Consider the following 27,339-nt stretch of genomic DNA (forward strand, 5'->3'; position numbering starts at 1 on the left):
AATAAAATTTAATTGAATTGAAAATGCCACAGATACGGTAAATTTAATGAAATTTTCAAACAGTGTTGCCATTACATAGATTATCCACCAGAGAGCACTGACAAGTTTATTTTTCAACTATACAATGTCCTGCTCAGGACACATCTTGGTTGAAATTCGTTAATAAAAATAATAAGAGATAATTATCAAAAACGTTTGTTGTGTTTATGTTAAGAAGTGAATATCGGCAGGTGCAGTACATTGTTATCACGTTTCTTAACTCTCAAATATTGATATTGATCCTCAAAAATTTCTTACTAAATCTCTTTCTATTGCAATAGTTTACATTCTTGACAAGACAAGACTAGATAATAACATGTGCAATTAAATAATATGTCACACATTTGCCAAATTACTGCAATATAACTGTGATAATTTTATTAAAATATATACATAGCTGCAGGGTATGTAAAAAACGCATGTGGTCACTTTATGTCCTTGAGTACACTGCTGTGTCTATAGAAATATTCTAACAGTATGACAGTGATGTTTTCTGTCGCCAAAGGACATAACTTGGCTGCAGCCTTAGAAATAAGAGGCCCCTGTAACCTAATCGATTGCCGAGCAGAGAGGCAGACTGGGTCCACACTCTGTGATCCGTTTCTCTGTGTCAGACCAACTTCCCAGAATAGCAACTCGGGCGGGTTGTCTGCTGCTCTGCTCTGCTGTAGGAGATGGAGGAAGTCAGTGGTGGATTTAACAACTGTTGCTTTTGCTGCTTCTGCTGCGGAACCAAACTACCTTTGAGTCCGCGCTGCATGGCGCATGTCGGGTTAGAATGAAGTCTATTCCAAACCGAGACATTCAGTCTGGATCAATGTGCAAGTTCATGGGATATAAACTCCTACGTGTTTAAGGTAAATAAAAAGAGAGCGAGAGAAACATAAGTGCATGAGACGGTTTGTATTAACTAATCATCATTTTGCTGTTTTAATATAGCAATTCAATATCATTCGACTATCAATAGGCTACAGACGCTGCTAGAGGCGCATGTCTGCAGCAAAGGCAGACAAGGAGCGTCTGTGTGATGAATGGAAAGGCAGACGGGCTCTGCTGTAGACTGCGGTGATCGGATAACCTGTTGAATTGCCGCTGTCAGTCAGTGCTAAGCCACGCAGGCACCAACAGCCAGCAAAAAAATCATCAAACACGAGAAGCACAACGCGTTGCCACAAACGCGCTTCACGTTTTATACAGGCTAGCTGATCCAGAGATGCACTGTTGCCGAATGCACCGTCCTCACCGGTTAACCTGTCTGTAACACAGAATTCTCCCACCGTTTTGCTGCTGACATAAATATTCATTCGGTTGCAAAGTCATGGTGCAGACATACTAGGAAGTATCAAAAGTGGTAGGCCTATAAATTAAGAAAAGGGGGGCGGCAATAATTTTAATTTCTACATTCTCTGATTGGATAATTCATAGCTTTTATCATATTGTTGTTTAATGCATTTTGAAGGTGGGGTGGTGCAGCACTTTACCCATCGTTTAATTTGCCACTACATCATATTATTCCCATTGCCCGCCTCAGCAGGTAAAACCCGTGAGGTCCGACCTTGAGTCATGTCTCCACAGTTAGCTTTTCAACATTGCCTACCCACGGATTTCCAGTTGAAAATAGCTCGGCTGCTCCCTGCCACTATGGCTAATTCCTTAGGAACCGGTGGATCCAGTTTGATCCATCCCTCTCTTTCTTTCCTTTACCAACTTGTTGAGTCTTCCCCCTCGATGTTCCTACTGTAAGTGTGCATTGTGTAAGGCTCAGCTGCTAGTTGAGACTTCTAAAGAAATGTCACAAGTTTGAGTCGAGTGCGTGTGGAGCTTGACGGGACGGTGTCGGTGTCGCTTCTAAAGTGAAAAATTCGACCGGACGCGCGCAGAAAAGGCTTTAACGCAGCGACAGTCACCTGTAGGAAAGATGCGCTCCTCCTTAACTTTTTTTCTGCTTCTCTGAACTTACTCAAATTAATTTTCTGATGTTTTTGACATTATTTTCACTGGAGTGTTATTGAAACATGCTGACTTGACTTTTTTTCCCCCTTTCATACGTTGGTGAGACATCACTGGACGACATAAGTAATTTTGACTTTTTTTGTTTCTTTAAAGGGAGGTGGAGACATTTTACCAACCCCCTCCCTCCGTCCTTGACTGAAATTACCAACTCATTTTGCACAGGGGAGACACTTGAAGGTAATTAGCCTATATGAATTCACCTTTTTGTCTACTTATTGCATGTTACTTTCTTGTTTTGCTTTCATGTTTCACTTTTAATTTTAGCTGTTAAGAGGCTTATCATGTTATTTCGAATCTAAAACACATGGTTTGTCAACTTGTTGGGACTGTAAATTGGCCAAAGTTTCCTCTATGTAACTGTAGAGGGGGGCTCATTTAGGATCTTAGACTATTAAGAAAATTGCAGCTGACTCTGAGTCACATTACCACAATGAATTACTTGTAGAAAAGATGTTGGGCAATATGTTTCACAATCAAAAGGAAAGTTTCTGTAATGACAGACTAGAATTATTTTTTCTGCTTCTCCAAATTAAAGAGTTAAACCCATGTTGTTTAAGGACACCGACAATTGTGATGTGGCACAATACAAATTAGTAGTGTGATCAGGGTCAGTGTATAAATACTGAAAAAGTCTTTTATTATTCTTTCTGATGCAATGCTACATAATATTATAATATAATAATGTCATATATAATATATGCTATATAATATTATTAACACACTTAATACAGTATGTCTTGACTTTAACAAACCGTCTACACAACAATGACTCAACATTGGCTTGAAAGATGAAGATGGACTCAAACTTCAGCTTGCAATTCATGAAAATCCGAATAAACTAGTAACTTTCAACTTCCTTACAATTTATAAGTACTTCAAAGCGCTTGCAGACAACATGCATTACCAATGCCTTTAAATGTTTAGAGAATATATGTAGTTTTTAGAAAGAAGCTTGTGTTAAAGTGTATCTCTGCACAGTTGAACGCTTCGTGTTGCACCTGAAGTTAATGTGATTTTTGTGACTGAACTAGCTTTCTTGGTTGGTTTAATGCCAGGTTTGAACAAAAAGTAAAAAAAAAAGTAACATAATGAACTGAAATTATTCAATTTCCACCCTTTAAAATGTGTTAAAGCATCACAGCTATCACTCTGTCACTGTAGTGAGTAGGTACATTCAAATCATTTTCTTTTGGGTGTTTTGAATGGGAAGACTATGGCTTAAGTAATCAATCGCTAGGGCCTAAATAATCAATCACATCTTTCTGTCTCAATCAAATTTGGGTCTCATATATGATATGCAAACCACAACTGTGTACTTTCATGGAAGTTAAAGGCAGCAAATAGAGAGACCAAACCGGCTATAATTTAACTTCTATTTAGACTAGAACATATTTTACAGAGAACATGACACTAAAACGCGGATGTTTGCACATTTAAAATAGTTCATAGAGTAGCTTTCTAAATACACATGACTACTTCCAAAAAAGAAAGCTGCTCAGACTTGTGTCTCTGTTGTAATGCACCTCTGTACACTGAAATCCACGTGTCTGAAGGTGTAAATGTGGGTATTAATATGATTTCAAACCAATTAATAGATTATATTTTCATGTTGTTTGTGTGAATGCTCGACAAAGGTTCATTCTGAAGGTGCATATCATTGCATATCATTGTTGCACGCTTTTTATGTAACACAAAACCCAGGCAGCACAGTTTTTTTAATACGCTCATCCAGTTAAACAAATTAAGAATAGAGAGAAAATGCAAAAAAGTCTTTGTGTTATAGAAATGTACAAGTTGCAATAATATTTATTTTCTTGATCCGTGCAGCACTCCCATAGCTCTTGAAATGGAGGCTCCCGAAGGCTACTGTGCTAGTAAGTCCTCATATGGCTAACTCATTACATTCAATGCATGCTGACACTCACTGCCCATACTTTAGGCCAATGACAGAGTATATGCAGTGTATCCGAATGTGTGTCTGTGTTTTGTTGCACTGATGATGGCAGTCATGATAACGACAATGATGACTCTACTTTGTCTGTGTGTTATTAGGTTATTGGTGATTATGACGTTATTAGCTTATTTTTATTTTCACATCGCATCCACATTTGTGATACAAAACTGATACAAAAAATAACATTTTTGCAATCACAACACTGTAAACATTTCAAGGGATTTTCCCCTAGTGCAGCCTTTTTCCTGTTCACCCCTCAAAGGTAGAGAAAACGATGCATTAGCAACATCCTGTTGAATGCAGCAGATACTGGATATGCACTTTGTGGTGCTCCATTGCCCTTTGCTGGTTTCCTTTGGGCAGGTCTCTTGAATATCTTCCCTGCCCCCCTTGCATTTTGCTTTGGTATGCATGTCTGAAAACAGGTAGCATGTTGTTGATGACATCAGTGGGGACTTTCAGGTCTCCATTGGGGGTTTGTGCTTGTAGGAACACTTGGCAGGCGGGGTAGGGTTGGTGGTGGAAGAAGAAATGGAGGCTCTTCCTCTCCTTGTCCGTCTGTGGGACGCTTCTGAAATGATAGTTGTGGAACAAATAATAGTCTGTTCCATTAGCACAATATTGTGGAAAAGTAAAATCTTTGTGGAATGCAACAGTTTACATCCTCATTACTCCCATGTATTTTACTGCATTATCAATACACTGACAAAGTACTGCTGACTATGAGTGAAAATTTAGGTCATACATCATACCTGTTGTGGTACACAACATCATAATCTTGCACATACACAACTGTACTCTCCCACATACACTACTACCCACTGTACTACTGTACAGTATATCCTACTATCCTCTCTTGCATGCAGAAATATTGTACTCACTGTCATTCATACACTCCCGCATACACTGCTTGTCACAAACTATATTCTCTTATATGCAAAGCGATAGTGTTCTTCACGCAGCAGGAATCTCTGTTTCCGCTCACTACTATACTTTTATACACACACAATCGCACAAGAGAAAATGATAGTATATGTGGTGTGTGTCAAAAAGAATACATGTAAATGAGAATTATATGCGACTGCGAATATACAGAGAAGTATGTGTGAGTGAGAGTGTTCAGACTGAACGTGAATTCAATTTTATAGGTGGCAAAAGTGTATATAAAGTCAGTTCAAAGATGTGACTGGATAAATTTCACACGTCTGTGAGAGCTGAAAATATCTCAAAATGAGCAAATAATTTGCACTTATCTGAGGTTCTGTGACCAATTTTGTCAGATTCTATGGTTTTCCGCCTAATTGGGTAAATTTGTATTTGATTGGACAAATACAATGTGTTTTGGTCGGATGTGGTAATTTGGGCCACATTTTGTACCATTTGAGCGATTTCCCCTGATGGCAAGTTGCAGATAGTTACCGTCCAGTGAATCAGCTCCTTCTCTTCTCCAGTTATTATAGTTTAGACTGACAGGGAACTGAGTTCAATTGACTCAACACAGAGTAACTTGTAACTGATGACTGATAAAACTAAATGTTATTTCAGTTCATAAAACTTGACTGCAACTCATTTCCTATTCAAATTGTTATTCATTTACAGAGTTGTAGCTCTGTGATAAAAGCATTGTAAAAGCTCACATAGGTTCATATTAGTGATTACTTTTTACATTCAGTGAAACTTTATCCAAAACACTTGGTGGATATATTTTTTTATTACTATCGCCATGGTTATGGATTTGCCTAATAATACTAACATATGTACAGTTGTTACATTGACTGTTTGGGATAAATAAACAAAGACTGCCAAAAAATCCAGCAGTCAAATTTGTGTGAATAAAGAAAGGTGAAAATTCATGCATGTGAAAACATATATAAGAAAGAATACAAGTAGTTTTAGTGGGGGGGAATAATATATTTTAATTAGAATAGTAGAGTGAGAGACTACTACTACTATTCTCACTCACATACACAGTAGATACTAATATTTTCTATATAAAAGAGAGGATAATATTATCTATGAGTCAGAATAGTAATATGAGACATACAGCCTAACAATTTATGAAATTGCATGTGATTGACAATATTTGTGGTTTCAATTCCTGAATTGCTTACAGCCTTGTAAAGAACTTAAATCTAAGGATAAGGATAGGTAAAATATCTGAAAAAACAGAGCCATCTTGCTTTTGTACTAATAAAACATGGTGACCTACAGTAAAATGCACCAATGCTGGATTTAAATACTCCTTGTAGCCCAAACGTTGATAACAGTGTCACTGTCAACAGGCTTTATTTTCAAGAAGCCTGTTAGATAACCAGGAATCAAGAATTTAAGCTGCCCTCTGGCTTAAAACCAACCAACCTTCCAATCATCTCACACTATTATTCTGAGCCACATGCACAGTCATTGTCACAGTAACTTCTCTCTTATCATACTCTCACATACAAGTATACTTTTTCCACACACATATGTTCCTGTTCTCTATCACATACCCCAGTGGTATGCATATGGCGGCACACGGCCAAACCTGACCCCTTGACATATACTATCATAATTTATCACATATGCAATCTTTTTCTCACATAAAAAGTACGGTCTAGACCTGCTCTATATGAAAAGTGCCCTGAGATAACTTCTGTTGTGATTTGGCGCTATATAAATAAAATTGAATTGAATTGAAATAGATTATCCCATTCTCTCACATGCACTATTGTCTTTTTAACATACTGTCATGGGCATTGGGCCTCATGCAAGAGCAATTTTGTATTCTTATCCTAAAACTCCTGAAACTATTTTTTCTGTGCAGTTTGCTCATACAAGTGCTCCAAGTTGGATTCACCAAACTCCCTTAACTGCACAGAAATATAAGTCACTTGTTTCAGCCTGATAAAGGCTACCTGTCCATAAGTAGGTGTGCAATTGTGAAATCTGATCATTTAGATCCCATCAGAACAGAGAGGGATCATCGGCAGGGGGCCCTTAAAGAGACAGGAGCTAAAACGGCCTGTTTCAGACAGAGGCTGAACTGAGGGGCTGCATAAAGGGTCAGTATAAGATAAACAAGGAGTTTTATGAACTGTAAAGCATGCAAAGATATTCCACTAGAGCCCCAGAATAAAAACATAGACATGGAAATGTGCATGATAAGTTCCCTTTAATACTGTAAAGTAAACATGATTTTTTGCTGAAATGGTAATGTGAGTAAGACAGTATGTTTCAATATAAGTGTGTTTAGGAGTGTGAGGGAGTATAGTGGTCTATATGTGTGAAATTATGACGATATGTGTATGTGAGAGCAAATATGATTTTCCGCATGACCTAATGGTCTTTCATCTCCGTGGATGCTGCAGTATTACTGTAATGCAACTTGCAGATTGCAAAGTTGCTCAGTGGCTCCAGTTTACCATAGACTCTTTGCTGATTTCACTGATTTCTAGATCATCTCTGCAGATAATGTAAGAGTAGTTATCTGCGTACTGTACCAGATTTCCCTCCTTTCTGGGTCATACTATATATTACTTAAAATGGAATGCACCAGTGCACTCTATGGCTTGGCAATCAACAACAGCTGCTTCAAATACATCTGGAATTAATAAGGTGTATGTATATAACTGTATTCATATATTCACAAATTAAACATGATGCTACTGTAGTACCTCCAGTACAGTATGTCATAGCTTTCAGAAGTAGGCTAATTAATACTATCATTTTTCTATTTGTATGTTTGTTACTGGGACAGTGGTGTGTCTTTGTGTGTGTGTGCGTGTGTCTGTGTTATGAATCTGTGTCTCAAGGAAGGCTGAGGGTTTGACAGGAAAAACCAGATCCCATACGGTGTGTATCCAGCAAGCCGGAACGGAGTGCCTTGTCACTTAAGAAAATAATCTTATTCAGTTCCTCACACAGTGAGACGTATGTGCTTTTCTTTGCATCGTTTTCATTCATCTCTGCCATCACAAGCAGGCAGATAGAGCTTGACCTCGGTTTAATATTGGTTTATTGTCATAGCATACTTTTCCTGACCCTAGATACCATTTCTAATTGCTTGTGCTCCCTTGTAAGACCATAAATTGCATTGACCCTTGTTAAATTCCCGAGAGCATGACTGTACTTTAGAAGCAATGCATTAATTTGGCATCTGTGATAAAGTCATGCAAAAGTCAATTGTTACACCTACATGTCTCATTCTGTTTTCATCATGCGTACAAATTTGTTCCTTTCCACTTGCTAGTACATTAAATTATCCCAATTTGGTGTATTACTCAAAATGCCTTTCCCCTGGGGGGTGTGTTTTTTTATTTGAACACAGACAGCCCAAAACCATTAGTATATGCCTGAACCAACTTAGCCATGGTGCTGCTAGGCAGCTGTCAGCGTCTGCTACAGTAATGGAAAATCCTTCATGACAAATCTGGGCCACTCCTGTCTCCAGGACAGCATTGCCAAGGGATAGCCAGCGTTGGTCACCTGAGATTTCCTCCAACCCTAACCTGTGCAACCCGAGCTCAGGCCCAGGGATTGTGTCATGGACAACGTCTCCCAGTATGCCCCACTCAGTGGGGCCGCCACTACAATGGAACAATACCACAGAAGAGGTTGTCAAACTAAGAGGAGCTGTCACAGCAAAAGGAGATCTGACACAGATTTCTTTTTCATGTATGAAGGATCATTGCAGACATATTCAGCACCGACAAATTGTAACAGGGCCTTCCTTGTAGCAGTTTCAGATATAGTACGTATATCCCTTTGATTTTTACTGAAACCTCCTCTGCTACAGCTATTGCTACATCAAATTTAAAAGCATTAGGCAGTCTGAGAACTTCACCATGAATTCTTTTTAGCTCTTCTCAATTGTCAGTGTGCTTGAGAAAACCGTTAATAGTGTTGATGGTGAATGATGGCTCACTGTGGTTCCTCAGGGATCTGACACCTGGGTCAGCAGGGGTGTTTGCCTGTTGCCACTGTATTGTTCAAGTGACCCCGATGGGGCCGGGGTGTAAGGAGATAAGGGATTGGTTTGCTCTCCCTCTGAGTGGACATGGGGCTATCCATAGCCTGGGTTCTGTGCAGACTGCTGAGAGGATGCAATCTGATCCACATTTGCTGGACATTAGGATCCCATAGATGCATAAAGACAGTTGAGTTAGCTTTCTGCGTTTTGTAGTGTTACCTCCATTCAGATTAAGTTTAGAGGGAGATCTGAGAGGGATAAAATGAATCATTTAATTGAATTTCCTTTATTTGTGGAAATGCTGTGCATAAAGCTTTTGTACATTATGTGATGTGTTTGTTTTTTAGCTAGCCATAAGATTTGCTTCTACTCACTTTCAATGTTTTTATCTTCATAAAAATGAAGAAGAAATCTTTCCCAGGTCAGGTGTGGAGTGTATCATGTTTATAAGAATCTCATCCTCTAAAACATTAGGTTTTTCAGAAACTACTGTTTCTTGCTTCTCCACGATTTATTTCTCTCTTCACCTGGTTTTGAAACATTTCATGAGCTTTAATCCTAAAATTGCATATACACTATAACATCAAACACAACAAAACTTTCATTTTTTCACATAACAGTACTACTTGTTAAACAACTACAGTGTTGTACAGCACAATGAAGATTGTCGTGTTTCTGTTTGTCTCCTAGGTAACGGCCAATGCTCTCCCGGTAAGGAGAAGTCGAGAATGTTGGTGGATATGTCAACACCTAATGGACAGACTGTTCCTCAGGGTCCTAATTCCCCCAGTGGTGAGTGCACAATCGATAGATACACATTTGTGCAGTCTGCCAAGAACAACTAAAGTATGTGCACATGCAGAGACAGATAACAACATTAGAGTTTGACAATATGTTGAGCCTGTACTGACCTGAAACAATCAAATGATGTCCATTTAGTGCCATCCACCTCTGACAAGTCAGATTTCTCCTTGATTTCTCTTGTATTATTTTTACATAAGATATTTGACCAGAGTCTGACGAACAAGCTCATGTACACACATAAACACACTGTTAATTCTCAAATAAATGGTGGTGAGGTAATCAAGGTCTTTCACGAATGAAGGCTTGAAAAAAAAATTGATGAAAAATAAAATAAGCAGTACCTGTAATACACTGGCCACGTAATGAATTCCACCAGTACTTTTCTTTCTCAACGTTAAGTTACTCAACACATTCATAATAAAGGCCTACCAGTGAAGAAAATGGATTTGTGTATTTCCCCTAAAGGCTTTTTAGGTGAAACAGGCAGAGGATGTGTTAAGTTCTCTTCAACAGAACCAGAAAATTAACATGGCAAATGTGAGCGGATCAGAAAAGAGGTGCTGCTGCTGATGATTAGGCCAGTGCCTTGTATCTTGCCGCCATCTGTGTGAATGGGTGAATGAGAGGCAAACAATCACTTTGCATAAACCGCTGTATAAATGAAGTCCAATTACAATACAGAAAAAAAAACAGAAACAAAGTCCTGTCTCAAATATTGAATTTGAGAATTTACAATAAAAAGCCACTAGTAATAAATATAACTGACGACGAACACTTGCCACAGTGAGTAAATTATTTCTATAGTAGGAGCTTTTGTACAAAGCATTTTGTTGTACCATATCACACGTATTGCACTAAATTGCACCTTACCAGAGGTGTTGCTCAGACTAGCTCTAGTATTGTCACTGTGAAACAGCAAAGCAAGAAAAGGGGAAACTAAGAGAGATGAGGGAGCTTAGTGAGAAAAAGAGAAGCTTGTTTCCCACAAGTTTAGAGATACAGGGAGGTGAGCCGAGCAATGGTCTTCACAGGGAAATACTCTTCACTGAAAAGAGCTGTTGTCATGCTGGAAGTTGCCTAACATGATTTTGCATTTGAGGTTTTGTTACAAAAGAAGAACTGCATCATATCATCTGATGAAAATACGCATGAAACATTGTCAAATTTCTTGGTATTGTGAGCTCTGTGTGGTATTAAAAGGTAGGAATTACAGCCTTTGGGCTACGTGACAGTTGGGATGGTACAGTAGTGACAGACTGTCTTCTTCATAATGTGTTGCTTTCAGTCAAACTTACAATCAATTGTGATCTTTACTCCTAATTTTCTATGCATTAATGGAAACATAAAAAAACTGCAGACTCTGCTGCACTCTATATGGAACAGGACTGTTCATTGCTGCTTTTGTTCTAGCAACAATTTCAAGTATATCCTCATCTGACCACTCTATGCATTCTCTGCCACACTGGAAGAGACAGATGTAAAGATGCAAGGAGCTGAATAGCAAGGACGTTCAGGTCTGCTCCGTGTTGCCAGGATACAGCTGTCAAAGACAAGGCTCGATCGCAATGTGGGTATTGGGATAAGTGTTTCTTTTGAACAAACGGTGGCATTGGCAACATACAGTATGAGTTTAAAGATTTCAGGTTCTTTGTGGAAATTTCCTGCTGTAGTCTAAATGGAGAAAATGTCTGAATTTTTAAATTGCTTTCACTGACCTTTTATAGTTAAATGGATGGGGCTCCAAAGCCTGAGGGGACAGTTGATGGATGCAGTCAAATGGGAAGCTTTAGTAAAGCAACCACATACGCTCACACTGTGATTATTACCCTTGTAAATCCCAAAACCGGATCATCAGGATCAGTAAGTTTTGCTTGGATAGTGTTCAGACGGTTTCCGCACTACATCTAAAGCCCCTTTCACATCTATCTTAAGCCATTTCAGGACAGGGAGTTGATTCTCAGTATAAGACACTCCCAAATTTACTGGCTCATTACCTAGGACGATTCCTGTCACAACTATAGTAGGAACAAAATCAAGTCCACTATAGGGGACCAAGAGGAACAAATCACAAGTTTGTCTCAAAGGACTTGACAAAAAAGCACAATTTCTTGTTGTCTTGATGACTGAACTGTATATGCACAATCCAAGTGATTATTTTGGGACAAGACTGGAGGTGAATGCAGCTGAGTCTAGCTGTGTCTGTTGCATGTGCAGAAGTGCTATCTTTTGATCTTTTGTATTTTATTTTAGTGTACATGCAAGCAAGTATTACTAATTGCTGGTGACTGATCACTAGAGACTGCAGGTGGTGAATAGTTTCCCGCCACTACCACCCACGCACCAACACACACACACGCGTGCACGCACACACACACACATGTGCAATTATATAATCTTTTACCCTTCTCATCCAGCCGGTCTTCCATTGCTAATCAGGTGTTACAAACTACAGGGCCTCTGACACTCCCTTTCTCCCCAGGGACAGCCAGGAACCAGACCAGCCAGTTTCTTTCTCTCTCTCTTTCTTGTCAATGTGTCAGTCCATCCTAATGCTGCTTATGTGTTGAGTTGCTAAGTTACTATGATGCACCCAGTAGCAGGCTGACGGAGCACACCAAAATCCAGTTCTACAGAGCTTGTGTCATGAGCACCCTCCTGTACGGCAGTGAGTCCTGGACCCTGTGCTGCCCGACAGGAATGAAAGCTCAATGTTTTCCACATGCGCTGCCTCCAGTGCATCCTGAACATCACTTGGCAGGACAAAGTGCCAAATAACACCATCCTGGAAAGAGCTGGAATCCCCAGCATGTACACCCTGCTGAAACAGAGATGCATGTGCTGGCTCGATCATGTGGTGTGAATGGATGATGGCCAGATCCCCAAGGATCTCTTCTACAGAGAATTAGTACAGGGAAAATGTTCCACAGGCAGACCCCAACTGCGCTACAAAGACGTCCACAAGAGAGACCTGAAGGCCTTGAGTGTCGACCTGAACACCTGGGAGGCTGTAGACTCAGATCGAATGGCTTGGAAACAGATGGTGCAGAAAGGCCTCTGTATAATACTGTTTCACACAGCTGACCCACTCAAGTCAACCCATGTGCATTCCCTTTCTACCTCAATTCAGTCCATCCTCATACCATTACAGTCCAGCTCAATTCCTTAGAGCCTACTCATACCTCTAACCCTAACCCTAGCACTTGCCTAGTTAGGGTTGGAGTTAAATTCTACATCATCTGCATTAGACACAACTTAGCATTTCAGGATATCCCTATTTCTTTTGTTTTACAGAACTGACGATTAAGCAAGAGGAAGAAACAGGGGAGGAGGCTGACAACAAAAGTCCAGCACTTGAAGGGCTAGGCCAAACAGGGGAAGAGGAGGGAGTAGCATTAGAGGAATCCATGACTGTCAGCCCAAGCAACACACAGGATGGATTGTCTGGGCAAAGTATGGCAGCTGATGCAGAAAGTCGACAACCTAATGGTAACGGATCAGTATATTTCCAAGTGCCATTAAAAGCTTGTAATGCTTAAAGAAGCTTTCTGGTATAATTGTGACATTGTTTTCATGGATATATTTTGAAATTAACAATCCACACAGGATTTATTTATTTTTCAACCATTAAAAACAGGGCATTGTGTACGATTCCCCATCTGTAGAGTGAGAAATCCTCGACAGTGGGTGTGAAATGCTTTCTGTGTTTTTTTCTTTTTGTCTTTTTTGTTTGAAGACAATACCTTAGACTTAGAATTATTATCAGGGAAAAAATATCCTTGGAATCCCCCATAACCTGTTCCAACTGACGGCATGACTGCTTTGGTTGTCACAGTATTATGATCATATTTCTCTTGTTAAATCAGAAGTGTGCACTGAACTGCAGTATCCTCTATGATATAAAGTCCACCATACACTAGATAGAAAGACTCATACTCCAATTCATAACTATAGAAAATGTTGCATGTATTTTGGAAAATATACAGAAGTATAGTATATGCAGTATAGCCACTTTTTTTTTTAAGTATACTATAGCCATATCTGTAATATACCAACTTCTTCACCTGATGTACATGTCTTCTCAAGGGGAGAAGTTGCTAGCTCAATTAAATTAAGTGTATTTTGATTCAGTTCAGTTAAATTGAGTTAAATTAAATTGTTAGAATTGTATTTTGTTTTATTCGATTGCAGTTCAAGACATAGCAGTTAACTTTAGTTTTCTTTAATCCAAATCATTTTCTAAATGCTGACAGCAATATCTTAACCACTCTACCCTTCTACACTGTTTTTTTAGGAAGTCTACAATAGGGCGATCCGTCTGCATAATACAACCACCTGTCAATAATGATGAAACGGAAACAAAGTACTTTAAAGTTAGTGTTTGAAACAGGTTTAGATGTCACAATGCAACAGCATCACTCGTCAGCCCATACGTAGCTGTTACAAATGTAATCTGTTGGGCTTGGGTCAGCGTAAAACAGTGTGAATGCACAAACTAAGATACATTATGGCTGAGAACACAGTTTCATAGTGCCCAAATAAATACATCCTTTTCAATAAGGTTTTTTCAATGGTGCACCAATATTGTACTTGCTTATTACAGTTACAGTTATATTTTGATCCTTTTACTATAACAACTGTGGAAATGTAGAAAATGGTTCATTATCCGAATGAGATATTGCATTTAACAGATGGTTTGTGTCTTGACTGTCATTATTATGCATCATATGTCAAATGAGGACATGTAGTATATATAGTAGGAATTTGATAGGTGTGATATTTCATTTATAAACTATAAAGCATCCATCAGTGGAAAGTGGTTCGTACACATGATGAAACAAAGTCAGCTGTTACAAAAAAAAAAAAAAAATCAGAAAAGGTAAATGAGTTCAGTTAAAGACAAAAACTGTTTGCAGGCTTGTTGATGCTTTCTAAAAACATCATCCACAATGAGTGTGGTATTGACTTCCTGTGCCTGCCTCTTTCAGGTGACAGGCCGTTCCAGTGCAACCAGTGTGGCGTCTCGTTCACCCAGAAGGGAAACCTGCTTCGACACATCAAGCTGCACACAGGCGAAAAACCCTTCAAATGCCCCTTCTGCAACTATGCCTGTCGGCGGCGAGATGCCCTCACTGGTCATCTGCGCACTCATGCTGGTAAGCTCACCCTCTTCTCTTCCCTTTTTACGAATGCACTTCTTTTACCCAGAAGAGGCTTAATTTATTTCATCAGAATTGCTTCAGAGATCTGAAAAAAAAATCAACCCATACTGTGTTTAATAATAGGATCGACTATATTTATTTTTAAAGATAGTTAAACATTTCAGACAGACCCCTGCCTAAATATTTTTTCCTAATATTATGCTTATGTTACATGCCCACACTCCTGTGCTATACTTAATAACCTTAGTTTACCTCTGACCTAATGTAGTAACCTTGAAAAATACTTAGTTCCTTTAGAAATGAATGATCTTGAACTAAAATATACTTAAGAAAAGCCAAACCATATTCCTATACACATACACCAGGAAGTATAGACCTAGTTAAACATAACCAATCTCAAATCTTTGTGATAAGTATAATTTATCCCCCCAGTCTTTCAAAACACAATCTTTGTAAGTACCTCTTGAATGTTCTCCTGAGATATTTCTTTCCTCTGAATTGTTGTGCGACTGTGTGTCAGCTTATATAAGATCTAGCAGAGCTATATTAGCCACAGTAGCCATACGTGCTGACTGGTGACACTATATTGTTGTTGGACAGACGCTGTGGTGTTTTTTTTATCACATAGACAGCTCTGAAAGTGCTTTGTGGTTAGGTACCAAGGACATACTGTTCCTTAGCTGGCTGACTCGCTAAGGAGGAAACTATCAGTCTGTTGAGAAACACATGTGGAGTGCTGGCTGTGTCTCTCAACTGTAACCCACTTTTTCTATCAAAGAGGATGTGCTCTCCCCTCTTTTGCGCCTTTGAAATCAAGGTCAGACAATACTGTCATTTCTGCATGTAATGCCGCCACAGGGGTTATTCATGCACAGTTCTCTTTTTAGGTAGTAATTTGTGTGTTTGGGTGTGTGTCCATGTGTTTGCATACAATGTCTGTTTGCATACCTGTAATCTCTATCTCAGTTGTTTCTTCAATTACATTCTCACCATGCAATTACTGATTTCACTTCTGTGCTAAAAAATGAAATATGCTTTATTTAACACTTTGAGTTAGTTTTCCCTTCCTTCTCAGTGTTGCATTAGACAATATTATATATTTCACACAATAGCCCTGGCCTACTTATGAACACAGATTTCCTTTCTTTTCTGGATTAGGTTCTATTTGCCATTCAGATGCTTCTTTTATGCATATCTTATTATCTGTTTCTCCACATCTATCTTCCATCATCAACCATGACCATTTTGCTATTTTCACTTCCTTCCTGTTGTTCAGCTGAATATGTTTGTCACCTCCACCACCTCCTCTTGTGTCATGTAAAATCATGATTAGTAAGTTGCCTTCTTCTGGTCATTTAGTGAGGAATATGAGAAATTTGATGTTGCCAAGTTGTGCTGTCATGATTCTCTTTTTACATACAGGGACTCACTACTCTCTAGTCTGTTGGTGCTGCAAACTTGGCAGCTCTGGCCTGGTGCCCTGCCAGGTAGAACAGGTGTAGCCAAAAGAGAGAAATAAAGCATAGAAAGAGAAGTCAGGCGTTGAAAAATGTAAGACAAGAGTAAGAAATATGGAGGAAGAGCAGCAGAACAAAAGTGTGTTGCATTAAGCAGCTATCCCTAAGGCCAGGTTGAATGTTAGACTGGGAACATGACATTTTCCGTTGAGGCATAGTTAATCAGTGAAATCATAATGCAGGGGAGGCATTGCTTGAGAGGCAAAGGATTTCACATTTTGTAAGCTAGAAGATGTAAATTTGTGCAAGTTCCCGTTTATTAGCCAAATGCAATCATTCAAGTGAGTCTGAGTGCACAGTATGGTCCATTTGCATTAATAAGAATAGAAAGGTGGATTCTTAAGGTCCATCCAACATCTGCACAAAGTCATGTGTGGGTGGTTATCTAAATATGAAAAAATAACGAAGTTTTGTGTGTGAGAGAGAGAGTGTGTAGATGTAAGCCACTGAGAACAAGGGAGTGATACTTGATTGAATACTGCCTACTGCACTGTTTTAGTTTCACGGCTGAAAAGGAGCAAAAGAAAAAATATTTCCATGATGACGTTTCATTTAGAAGTTACTCTTTCACTACCCAAAATGAATATTACTGCAATGACCCTGCGGGTACACCTACCCACACTTTATTAATATTGAAACCCTTTGTCACTCACCAACATCTGTTCATACTAAAAAAAAAAAAAAAAACATCATAATGAATCCGAGTTTCGAGTTATATCGATACAATGTCATTCATAGACCACAAGAGTACTGAATTACAGATAAAGCAGAAAACCTATTACCATTCCACATGATTCACTGAAAAAGTGCTTGCTGATGTAAGAATGGCAATGACTGGCCATGTCATTCTGTAACAAGTGGGTTTCATTTCACTTACACAAATCATCAACAAAATAGACCAGGGAAGAAAGTGTAACATTAGTAGCTAAAGGAATATCTCATCCTCTTGTAGAACATGTTAAGTATTTTTTATTGAAAAAACAAACAAAAAAAAAAAAAAAAAGAGGAGAAGAAACCCAACATCCATTTTTGCAGGAGAAAGACTTTTTACAGTATGTTCACGTGTCTGTCTCTAAATTTGTGTGTGCGTGTATGTATGTGTGTAACAGCCACCGTGCCTCAAACTGAAATATGTTTGGTTTCTTTGTTCTTGCAGTGACAAGAGCACTGGTTCATCTTTGCATCTTCTTCTAGTAATTGTTGTCACCATTATGCCAGTGAATGTCTTACTACATCTCGTTGCAAATTATTGGTGTCTGGGTCACATTGGTATGCTTATGTGGCCTCCGGTTCACTCACCGAGTTCCTTTATGAGTCATTACATTAGTTTTGAGAATACTCTAGCACAGGACACAGACCTATTTCTTCAGCAGTGTCTGCATGCGTAGGATTTTCACTTTAAACACAATGAAGTTTTTACACATTTCTAATTCAACTCTTACCTCAATATGGAAAATGACTCAGGTAGTTCCATTGCACAGAGGCAGTGACACTAGGGACCCAAACAACTATCGGCCTACACCTTGATGTCCTGTATTTTTTAAAATCCAAGAATCACTGTTCATCTTACAAAAAGCAATTTAATGTCTTTGCTGAAAGTGTAATGAAATAATGTGTAAGACCAATAATTTTACAGTTACATACATATCAAGATAAAACATGATTTACTGATATGTTCACTTATTAAAGCATTTATTTATTCAAATATCCACCAATGCATTGATCCATCCATTGAGTGATAAAGCAAACGGAAGGAGGGGTGGATAGATGGAAGAATGGATGGGTTTATGGCTTCACAGAGATAGATGTAAAGAATATGTCTTCATCTTTCCACTTGCTAGGTTGGAAGGAATTGAATTACATAGAAACGCCTCAATGAATCATACTCCACCTCCATAGCCATTTAACATTGGAGTTTGTTTCCTACCACCACTATGGGATTCATTATCAACTCTGCTATTCACTCATGCTTTGCCAAAGAAGTGGGAGTTAGCTGTATGTTTTCAGAGACCAAAGCGTTTTGCAACGCAGACTTCTTGGTGCAACTATCTTTGTCGCCCACAACTTGTCTTTCTGTCTGGCAACAGTGTGGAATCCTCACACTAGTAGTGGAACATCCATGAGCTCAGAGGGTTGCTTCTGGTTTGTTTGCTGACTCTTCACAGCATTTACTATTACGCACTGCCTGAACGCTGCAGCAGGTTGCATTATCTCATTGGACACTACCCACTCTCTTTGTCTGTTTGTCAGTAGTGAATGAAATTAATATGCTGTCCCTCGAATGTCTTTGCTTTTAGTTGGAAAACCACACAAGTGCAACTACTGTGGGCGGAGCTACAAACAGCGGACCTCCCTAGAGGAGCACAAAGAACGCTGCCATAGTTACCTGCAGAGTATCGGCTTGGATCCAACCGCTAACACTGGCCCTTACACAGGTAAATAGTTTTACTGAAACTGAAACCATGAAAATGATGGCAGCCTACTGTGTAATGGAGAGGAGACAATGCAGTAGCAAAGTTGGATTTTGTTTACAGAAGAAAATTGCTATATAAAATGTACCCTGTGTATATACGTTTGGTCCAGTATAAAGAAGTGAATTTTTTTTTCTTTCTGCAGTGTCTCTCTGGCTTTTTGTTTATTATTTATTCAATGTACATTTCTTACATTTTATTCATTTGAATAAAAATGGAAAAGTGTGTAAAATAGTGTTTACAAATACATTCAGTAATTTATTTGTAAACACTTTTTGTAATTAATCTAAAATTTAACTTAACTTCTTAAATTATTGAATTAAATCATCCATCCGTTCTTTAAATGCAACTCTTTAACAAAAACAAAGTGTCCTATCATAAGAGGACTGGGAAGATTTGTGGGGGTTGAGTTGTGGTTGAATGGTTGATGCGTCGTGGTTAAGATTTTTTTTAAAATGACAATGAAAAGTTGGGGGGAAAAAGTGATTCTGTCTTCATTTTTAATTTTCACATCCCAGGAAGAGTGATCTGTTAATCTAGCAATCTCACTTTAGTTCACTTTCTCAAACTCCCATGATTTAACACCTAAATGTATTCCTGCCTTCTCCAACCCCCTTCCTTTCTCAACCTTCCAAGGTGAGGTTCCTAAAGAGTCAAGGCCCATGGCTACCTTTGATCGGCCACCTGTTATTGAAAGACTGCACAGCAATGTTGGCAAGAGGAAGAGCACCACACCTCAGAAATTTGTGGGTGGGTATATATCAACATAGTCAGGCACTATTTTCTGTTATTGGCATGCAAGACACGTATTATTTGTCTAAGCAGACTTTAATGGAGTGATTTGAACTTTTTGTTTTGCAAAAACAAAAACTTTTTGTTTTGCAAAACAAAAGGTTTTTGTTTTTGCAAAACAAAAAGTAGTCTTAAAACATATAATAGTAGTTAGTTAATTAAATACTCATCATGCAAAGCACTTTGCTACTGATTTCACTTTTATGCTAATAAAATGGAATATTTTTTTATTAACAGTTTGTTTTTGTGCTAATTTAGTTTTCCTTTCCTTTTCAGCGTTGCATCATACAAAATTAGATTGTTCACACAATACCCATGCTCTACTTTTGAGCATTTTTTTTTCTGAAATTGGTTTTATTTGCCACACTATTAGACATAGAGCTTGAGCGAGCTAGAGCAAGCGGATGACTGAGAGGCAAGGAAATGTTTTTCACTCTGTGGTTAGGTACACCTGTAACTTTGCCATTGCTCTTATCGAGAGAAAACAGTTCACCGCATCCCTGTTCTGGAGGGGTTAAACAGTGCAGTAGTAGATGGATGGGGCTTTCCACCCCATTAGACTCGTACACACAGAACATCAAATACAAAATGTAAAAAAAAAAAAACAAGTCCACGTTTGGCTGGTTATAGAGGACATTTTGTGAAGTCAAATTACGCTTTCACCTGTGCATATTATTAGTCCCCTCTGTGAGTAGCTAAAAGCTAAAAGTGTTTCCCTCCACATGTGTTATTGGATCTAAATTGATTATGTTTGGTGTCATATGGTTTGAAATTGGCCTAATATTGTTAAATAAACTAAATCTATATAGTCATAGTGCTACTCTATTTCATGCAGGTGACAAGATCCCACGCCTCAGCTACCCTGACCTAGGATATGAGATGGGCCTCAAGTACGAGAAGAAGGCTGAACTGATGCCGGCCCACATGATGGACCAGGCCATCAGCAATGCCATCACTTACCTTGGATCAGACACACTTCGGCCCATGCTCCACCATCCAGGGCCCCATATTTCTATGGCTGAGGTGGTGCCCATGGTCAACCCCCTGTTCCATCATGTCCTGCCCCTGGGCCAACGAACAGACCGCCCAGGAAACTGTGACACGCTGCCACCACAGCTACCACTGCTCACTGATTTCCCCAGCCATCCCACCTCAAATGGCCCCACTGCTTTGACCAGGCAGGGCAGGCAGGCTCAGCCAGGGCAAGAGGAATCTCCCAACCACAGTGGAGTTGACTCGGCCGATTCAGCTCGCAGCAGCCCTCAGGAGAGGCAAAGCTACCATGGTAGCAACCCCCCTCCCGGCCTCAGGTCGCAAGCAAGTCCAGCAGTGGTCTTTTCAGGTGACCGGGTGAGAGAAGCATCACCCAGAAGTGGAATGGTGACTGGGATAATGCGAGTGGCCACAGAGAGGCCTGTAAGTCAGGAAGGGGTGCGGGTCTTTGGACGTGAAGGCCAGGAGTTGCGGGCCTTCCAGTGTGAGCACTGTCGGGTACTCTTCCTGGACCATGTCATGTATACCATCCACATGGGTTGCCATGGTTACAGAGATCCACTGGAATGCAACATCTGTGGTCACCGCAGCAAAGACCGCTATGAGTTCTCCTCTCACATAGTCCGTGGTGAACACACCTTCCAGTAAGAGGATGGGTAAGAAAGACAAAGAAGGGAAAGGAGCAATAGCCTGATATCCGTCCCTATCCCCAGACCTCTGAGACTCCACAGTTGAATGGCATTGTAGACAAGTGTAGCACAATCATAGACTTCTTTTTAAGCTACTTAGTGTGAACCTGAACAGTTGAACAATCATATGAAGGTACGGGCCAAAGACACATTTTATACATATTTAATTACGATTTATTGTAGAGGAAGAAAGGTACATTTTTTTTCAGAAATTGTTCATGAATTGTATAACAGTGCAGCTGTTAGATGACTTTGACTCGTTTTTCATTTTAGTCTTGTTTGGAAATGTCTCCTTTTGTGGCTGTCCCTTCATCATGCTTTTATAGTGAAATAGTGTTTTCACCCTCAAGTAGTAAAGAATGCATAAAAAATATTAGAACATGTTCCAACCTTGTGGGCTTAATGCACTGGATAAACTGTTTAACCAGAAAGAATGTCATGACTAACAAAGATGACAGAGCCAAAGTATTTCAGGTAGTCTCAAATTCAGAAAATTCTTTCATAGACATAATAGCAGGATGTGCTGCTATGGAATTTATGTATTCAAAAAAGTTTGATCATCTATGTCTAACATAGTAAATGTTTTAAAACCATTTTAAATTCTTGCTAAAAACAGACCTCACAGAGAATCATGGCATTGAACAGGACCACTTTCTGTGGCATGCTGCACAAAATCCGTACAGTTGGTGTTGTTTGCCAGGGCACATGATGGTCATCTGGTACTGTGTGTTCAAACTTCTAGCAACTTGGTGTCCATTTGGACTTGACTGTCAGTGGTGTGGTGTGGTTGTCTCTGATTGAACCTGTCTGCGGCTGCTGTAGAAATCTGAACCATCATGCCATCATCTCCAGAATTTTGTTCTGCTTTGGTATTGCCTCATATAACTGTATATTTTTTTATGAATTAGCATACTTAGATTGATTTGCTCACTAGAGTTTAATAATTAAAAATAAAATAAAGTTGTAAATAAATTAACACATACATTAATATATTACATTCATGAGCGCAAAGAATAATTTCAAATGCAAAAGTTCTTAACACCAAGTTGGAAATATAAAATAGTTAATCTAACGAAATTATAAAATTTGCATTTAAAGTGATCATATAGAGTACATTTGTAAATCTAATCTTATTTTTATTTTTTATTCATATATCATGCAACTACATTTGTTGCTTGTATCGTGACTCTCTCCAAAGTTACCAGCCTCCATCCAGTTTGCTTTTATGAGATGGAACTACTGATCATGAAACAAGGAAGTGCACAGTGGTTCTTGTCAGCCCTGTGACCATAAAGTTTTGCCACAGCCATCTTTTTCTCATCTTTTTTTTTTTTTTTTTTCTAAGCTGCCCAGCTAGTGCATTCTCCACATAAATAACTGGCCATATGTTTCTTAACCTGGTTGCTCTTATAGAACATTAATCAATCTTGGTGACTCATGGGTTGTGTTGCTTGCAGTGTGAACACACAGTATAACTTGGAGCATTGTACTTTGTTTGAAACAGTTCCAGGCGGACTTGCACATCGACAGCCTAAAATGGGAAAAGGGTGGTTTAAATTTTGCTTTTAATCATTTAACTATTGGAGTTTGATTCTTTATAGCAATGGATACCACAGGGATAATGGCAAAGCAGGGTAATGATACAGCATGGGATGGTCTTCTCTGTTGTAGCCCACTCTATGCTTTAGGCCCTTCTTTTTGATGTAATACACTTTGTGATTTAGCTTGGATGGGTGTGTGTATGTGTTGTGCTGCTTCTTCAGTTCTTGGGTGTGGGGTCAGGTGGGGTCCACATTATTCGTGCTGTTTTCTAGCACACTAAATACATGCTTACATGTCCAGTTTCAATGCCATTTTCTATTTGTACGTCATGACAAATACAGGGACACATCAGACTCTGCACAAAAAGCCTAGCTCTTTTTGAGGTACTTTGTCCTTAAAATTGTGCCTAACGCAGCTTTATTTGAAGCTGATCTTCTACAATTTACTGCATTATAGGAATTGAGGGGATTGAGAAAATTCTTGACGTATATGGTGGGCTTTCGTCATTTTGGTTTCCTACCGTGGTATTATTAACCTTGTTTGAACCAGGCTGCTTCTCTCCTCCTCACCAACACCATCTTACTCACAAGCACACACACTAATGTGTTTCACTCTTTCTCTCTCTCTGAATCTTCCTCTTTGCTTTGCCATTATGTCACCACATTCATACATGACCTTTTACGGAGGAGACTGAGAGCGAGACAGCATGAGCAAGAGGAAAAGTGAGAGGAGTGCGGTTACCACACTGTACTACTTTGAAGGCACTTCCCAAAACTGTAGCATTCCAAGTCACCTCAGTAAATCTGCTCAAAGCTCATGCAAAATGCAAATGGTGAATTGGAGATAAGCCGCCCTTGTCCGTCATCTACAGTATGTTGAAGGATAACAGATTTTAAGATCTGTAAGGCCAGTTGCGGCTCTTTCATAGTTACCGTCTCTCCCTGTGAAAGGACTCAGATAAGACTGTGTTTTGTACAGTTGGCCATGCACTTTATGTCCATGCCCTGACAAGGGAGCATTGTTTTTTTTTTGTTTGTTTTTTTTTGTTTTTTTTCTAATTATCACATTAAAGTAGAGGGGAAGACAATCATTGATACAACACAGGTTAGTCCTATGTCTGAGAGAACAATCTTGGAGATGCACACAGGAAATTTGCTACGCTGCCTGATGAACATGTTCTTTTATTGTATCAGTACATGCAAGAAGTTTGGTATTATTAGTTTTACACTGGTTAGTTTTCTATCATGAACAGTTGATTACTCTCTAGGGTTAAACTCAGTGATCATCTACATTTAATGTCTTTTTGTGATCAAAAGGCAGCTTTTTTCTCTGTTTACATGTTGCTTCTCTTATGCGCAACTGGTACCCAGCTAGCATAAAAACTTACTGTCTATAAAGTATTGGCACTGGAATTTGTTTACACCTTGAGCTGTGATAGTGATACTGACTCTATACATTCTTCTATTATATTGTTCCTGTATATATTTATTATCTAAAAAAAAAGCCTTATCTGGGGTCCTCCTAAAAAAGCATATCCTTTTAATAATACTATGATCAAAGTTAATGTTACCCTGATTTTTCTTCTTAATCCATTTCAGAAAGAATAACAAATAAACAGACCAGAAGTAAATTAAACTGAATTGGTAATAACATGACATGATGTTCAATTGAAATATTAATTCCTCATTTTTTCTTTTGTTTTGTTCTACATGATATATTTGGTAAGATATGAGGCACATATTTTTTTCTTCTTTTTTTTTTTTTCTTAGAGTAATATTGTAATAACAACAGCCTTACTTGGACACAAATTCTTTAACTGAAGCAGCCATATGAACAAAAACAAAGAAAAAAAAGAAAAAAAGAGGTCTTCTGTCAGCCCTCCATGTGAGTGAGGAGTTTACTTGAAAATCAAAATCATTGCTATTGTTTCCGAATGTGGGGATGTTTTTGTAAATTTTTAAAAATGAGTGTGCTAAATGTCTATTTTTCTGCTGAAATGTTAATGCAAATAGTTTTGTGAAATTTTGTGTGTTTTAGTTTTAAGTTTAAAAATGTTTACAAAAATGTAAAAGACAGGGTTCAGGTGTATTGTATTTTTTAGAAATAATATATGAAAGGTGTATATTTTGGCACTGAATATTGAAATGATCCAGAAGTGTGTGCTGATTGGTCATCTCTGATATTGTTGACAATTTTCTGATGCGAGGGCTCTCAGGTATTTGCATATGGTTGTGTATTTTTATTTCCTAAAATATGTGATTAACTTATCAAACAAATGCACAGTAATTGAAGTTGTTTGGTAATTTCTCATGACAGTCCAACACTGAATATGTCGATGGAAGTTGGAGGATTGTTCAGCCCTGATTTCAACATCAGTGACATTAAATGAAGACGCACTGCTTTGAAGAATGCAATGTATATTTTTAAGGCATGGGTTTCTCTCTATTAAAGAAATGATTTTACTGCCTTGTCTGTTTTGTGAATTTTGAAACAGGAAGTCAGACATATTGTTATAATAAAATTTCTTCAAACATGCAAAATGTATCTTACTTGTAATTAAATAATTGCATTGTGGGACGAATAAATACAATGCTTAAATATTGTGAAAAACAAAGGTCATAAAACTGAAAAAGGTTTAAACATTTCCAGGTATGTGACTTGATGACTAACGCGTGCTACAACTTCTCTGTTACTGTTTGGATTTGAATTATTATTGTTATAATTGTGACTGTGACCATAATCTCAGGGGAAGGGGAATTTCACCTCTAATACATTTTTATATGGCGCTATCCCAGTGATTTTGAACAGTACAGTCAAAATCTACAAACACAGACAAGGATCAAGTTCTGACTCACTAGGTGACACTTGATAATGTCTGTGAACTTTGGAAGAAATTTGAGACTCTGTGAACTCACTCAATATGTTATTTGAATGAAATGCTTCAATCGTAAAATGTGGTCTTGTTAGCCCAGGACCAAGATATAGTCTCGAGTTATAATAACTATATAGTTTATTTTACTATATTATACTACCTATGAGGCAGGATTTGTCCAACCGCAGTCTGTTCTGCTCATTCAAACTCATTCAAATTCAGCAGTGCAACCTGTTAGAAAAATAACATACACTATGTGAAATCTATTTTAAAGTGTTTTTTTTTTTTGTAATTTGAACCTTAATAGGCCAATTTCCTGGCCATGAATCAAGAAAAGAATTAGATAATTAGAGTGAGACGATTAAGCCCTGAACGTGAAGCACTGGGGTTACACTGACAGTGTAGTTTGTCGGTGAAGCAAGCCAGTGTTAATTTTATTTTTAACATCAAATAGAAATCCGTCATGTAGATCGCTGCTTCCACTCCGAATACAGTCACATTAAACAGTTTAAAGCCTGTGATACATTTTAACTTGTTTGAATTGTTGTTGAATTTATTAAATACAGTATTTTGTGACATAATGTATCTTAGATATTGATAGGTGAGCTGATCACTTTGTCTTTAAGAGGACTTTAAGACTTATTTATTTGGCTGATTTTTAATTTTTTTTTAAAATCTACCTCAAAATGTCAGCGATCATCGCTATTACTAGTAAATGGCAAGGAAACCTAAAGATGCTGGCTGTAAAATACTTCTAAAATCTTCTATTTCTAAGTAAAGATTTCTAGTAATTCCATGTGTGGCCAGACCTTCAACCATACTGTAGTAGTGTCTTGACTTGCACTGTAACGGTGTTTGTTCCTCCTCCTTGAACAGATGGGTGCTATAGCCTGTTAAACCCTCTAAATGTCAGAGCAGTTTTCCTCACCCCCTTACTTCTTTAATCTGTCTAATGCACACACACATACACTGTCTCACAAACATTTTCAAACAGCAAACACACACAAAATCAAAGCTCCCTGAAGGCGGTAGAAAAACTGAGAGGTGTTAAGTCTGAACAGACCCCAAACTGTATCTTTTCATCTTCAGATTCCACTATTTACCTGCTAGTCAGTTGATTGTTCCCACATAGATCTTATCTGTTTTTGACTCATACTTTCAACACAGGAGTAATACACCTGCCCTCACTTTGTGGTGCTCTTACAGCAGAGAGGTTTTTCTCAGACAGTCCACATATTAATGTAACTTTTGGCTTCAGCTCAGGAAAGTAAAGGCTTGCGGAGGAATCTGAAAATAAAGCTGTCATCATCACTGATTGGAAAAAATTAAGTACATAGTCAGTGTTTCCTTGGAACAGAGAGAGCACACATTGCTCTTTGTGTGACAGTCAATGGTTAGAGTAAGATAATTTCCTCTTGCTGAGGGTTAAATCACCACTTCGATTAATAAATCCCTGACACCTGCAGTGTGTGTTTCGGGTGAGGATGTAATGTACTGTAGACAGTCTTAAATACCCACCATGTTAAAGAGGTTATCAGAATGGCAG

At 38.5% G+C, this 27,339-nt stretch overlaps 1 protein-coding gene across 2 annotated transcripts; it reads left to right on the forward strand.

The window, feature by feature from the left end:
* Nucleotides 1-212: 212 nt before the first annotated feature.
* On the forward strand, nt 213-25,384 carry ikzf2 (IKAROS family zinc finger 2). Of its 2 annotated transcripts, XM_044366572.1 has the most exons (9): nt 213-896; nt 2,146-2,229; nt 3,880-3,926; nt 9,645-9,746; nt 13,050-13,244; nt 14,744-14,911; nt 18,732-18,869; nt 19,542-19,655; nt 20,533-25,384. In XM_044366572.1, the coding sequence occupies exons 3-9, from the start codon at nt 3,899-3,901 to the stop codon at nt 21,336-21,338; spliced, it is 1,551 nt and encodes a 516-aa protein (XP_044222507.1). In that variant the 5' UTR covers nt 213-896; nt 2,146-2,229; nt 3,880-3,898; the 3' UTR covers nt 21,339-25,384. The 2 variants fall into 2 exon arrangements, with proteins under 2 accessions (XP_044222507.1, XP_044222508.1); XM_044366573.1 differs by lacking the exon at nt 213-896 and having other exon boundaries at nt 903-2,229.
* The last annotated feature ends 1,955 nt before the right edge of the window (nt 25,385-27,339 follow it).

This window comes from Thunnus albacares, chromosome 11 (assembly GCF_914725855.1).
Source record: "Thunnus albacares chromosome 11, fThuAlb1.1, whole genome shotgun sequence".
Taxonomy (NCBI): domain Eukaryota; kingdom Metazoa; phylum Chordata; class Actinopteri; order Scombriformes; family Scombridae; genus Thunnus; species Thunnus albacares.

Coding starts and splice junctions, on each gene's coding strand:
- ikzf2 (XM_044366572.1), top strand. CDS start 3,899: ATGGAGGCTCCCGAAGGCTACTGTGCTA. Junction 18,870..19,541: donor TAACACTGGCCCTTACACAG/GTAAATAGTTTT, acceptor CAACCTTCCAAG/GTGAGGTTCCTAAAGAGTCA. Junction 19,656..20,532: donor CACACCTCAGAAATTTGTGG/GTGGGTATATAT, acceptor TATTTCATGCAG/GTGACAAGATCCCACGCCTC.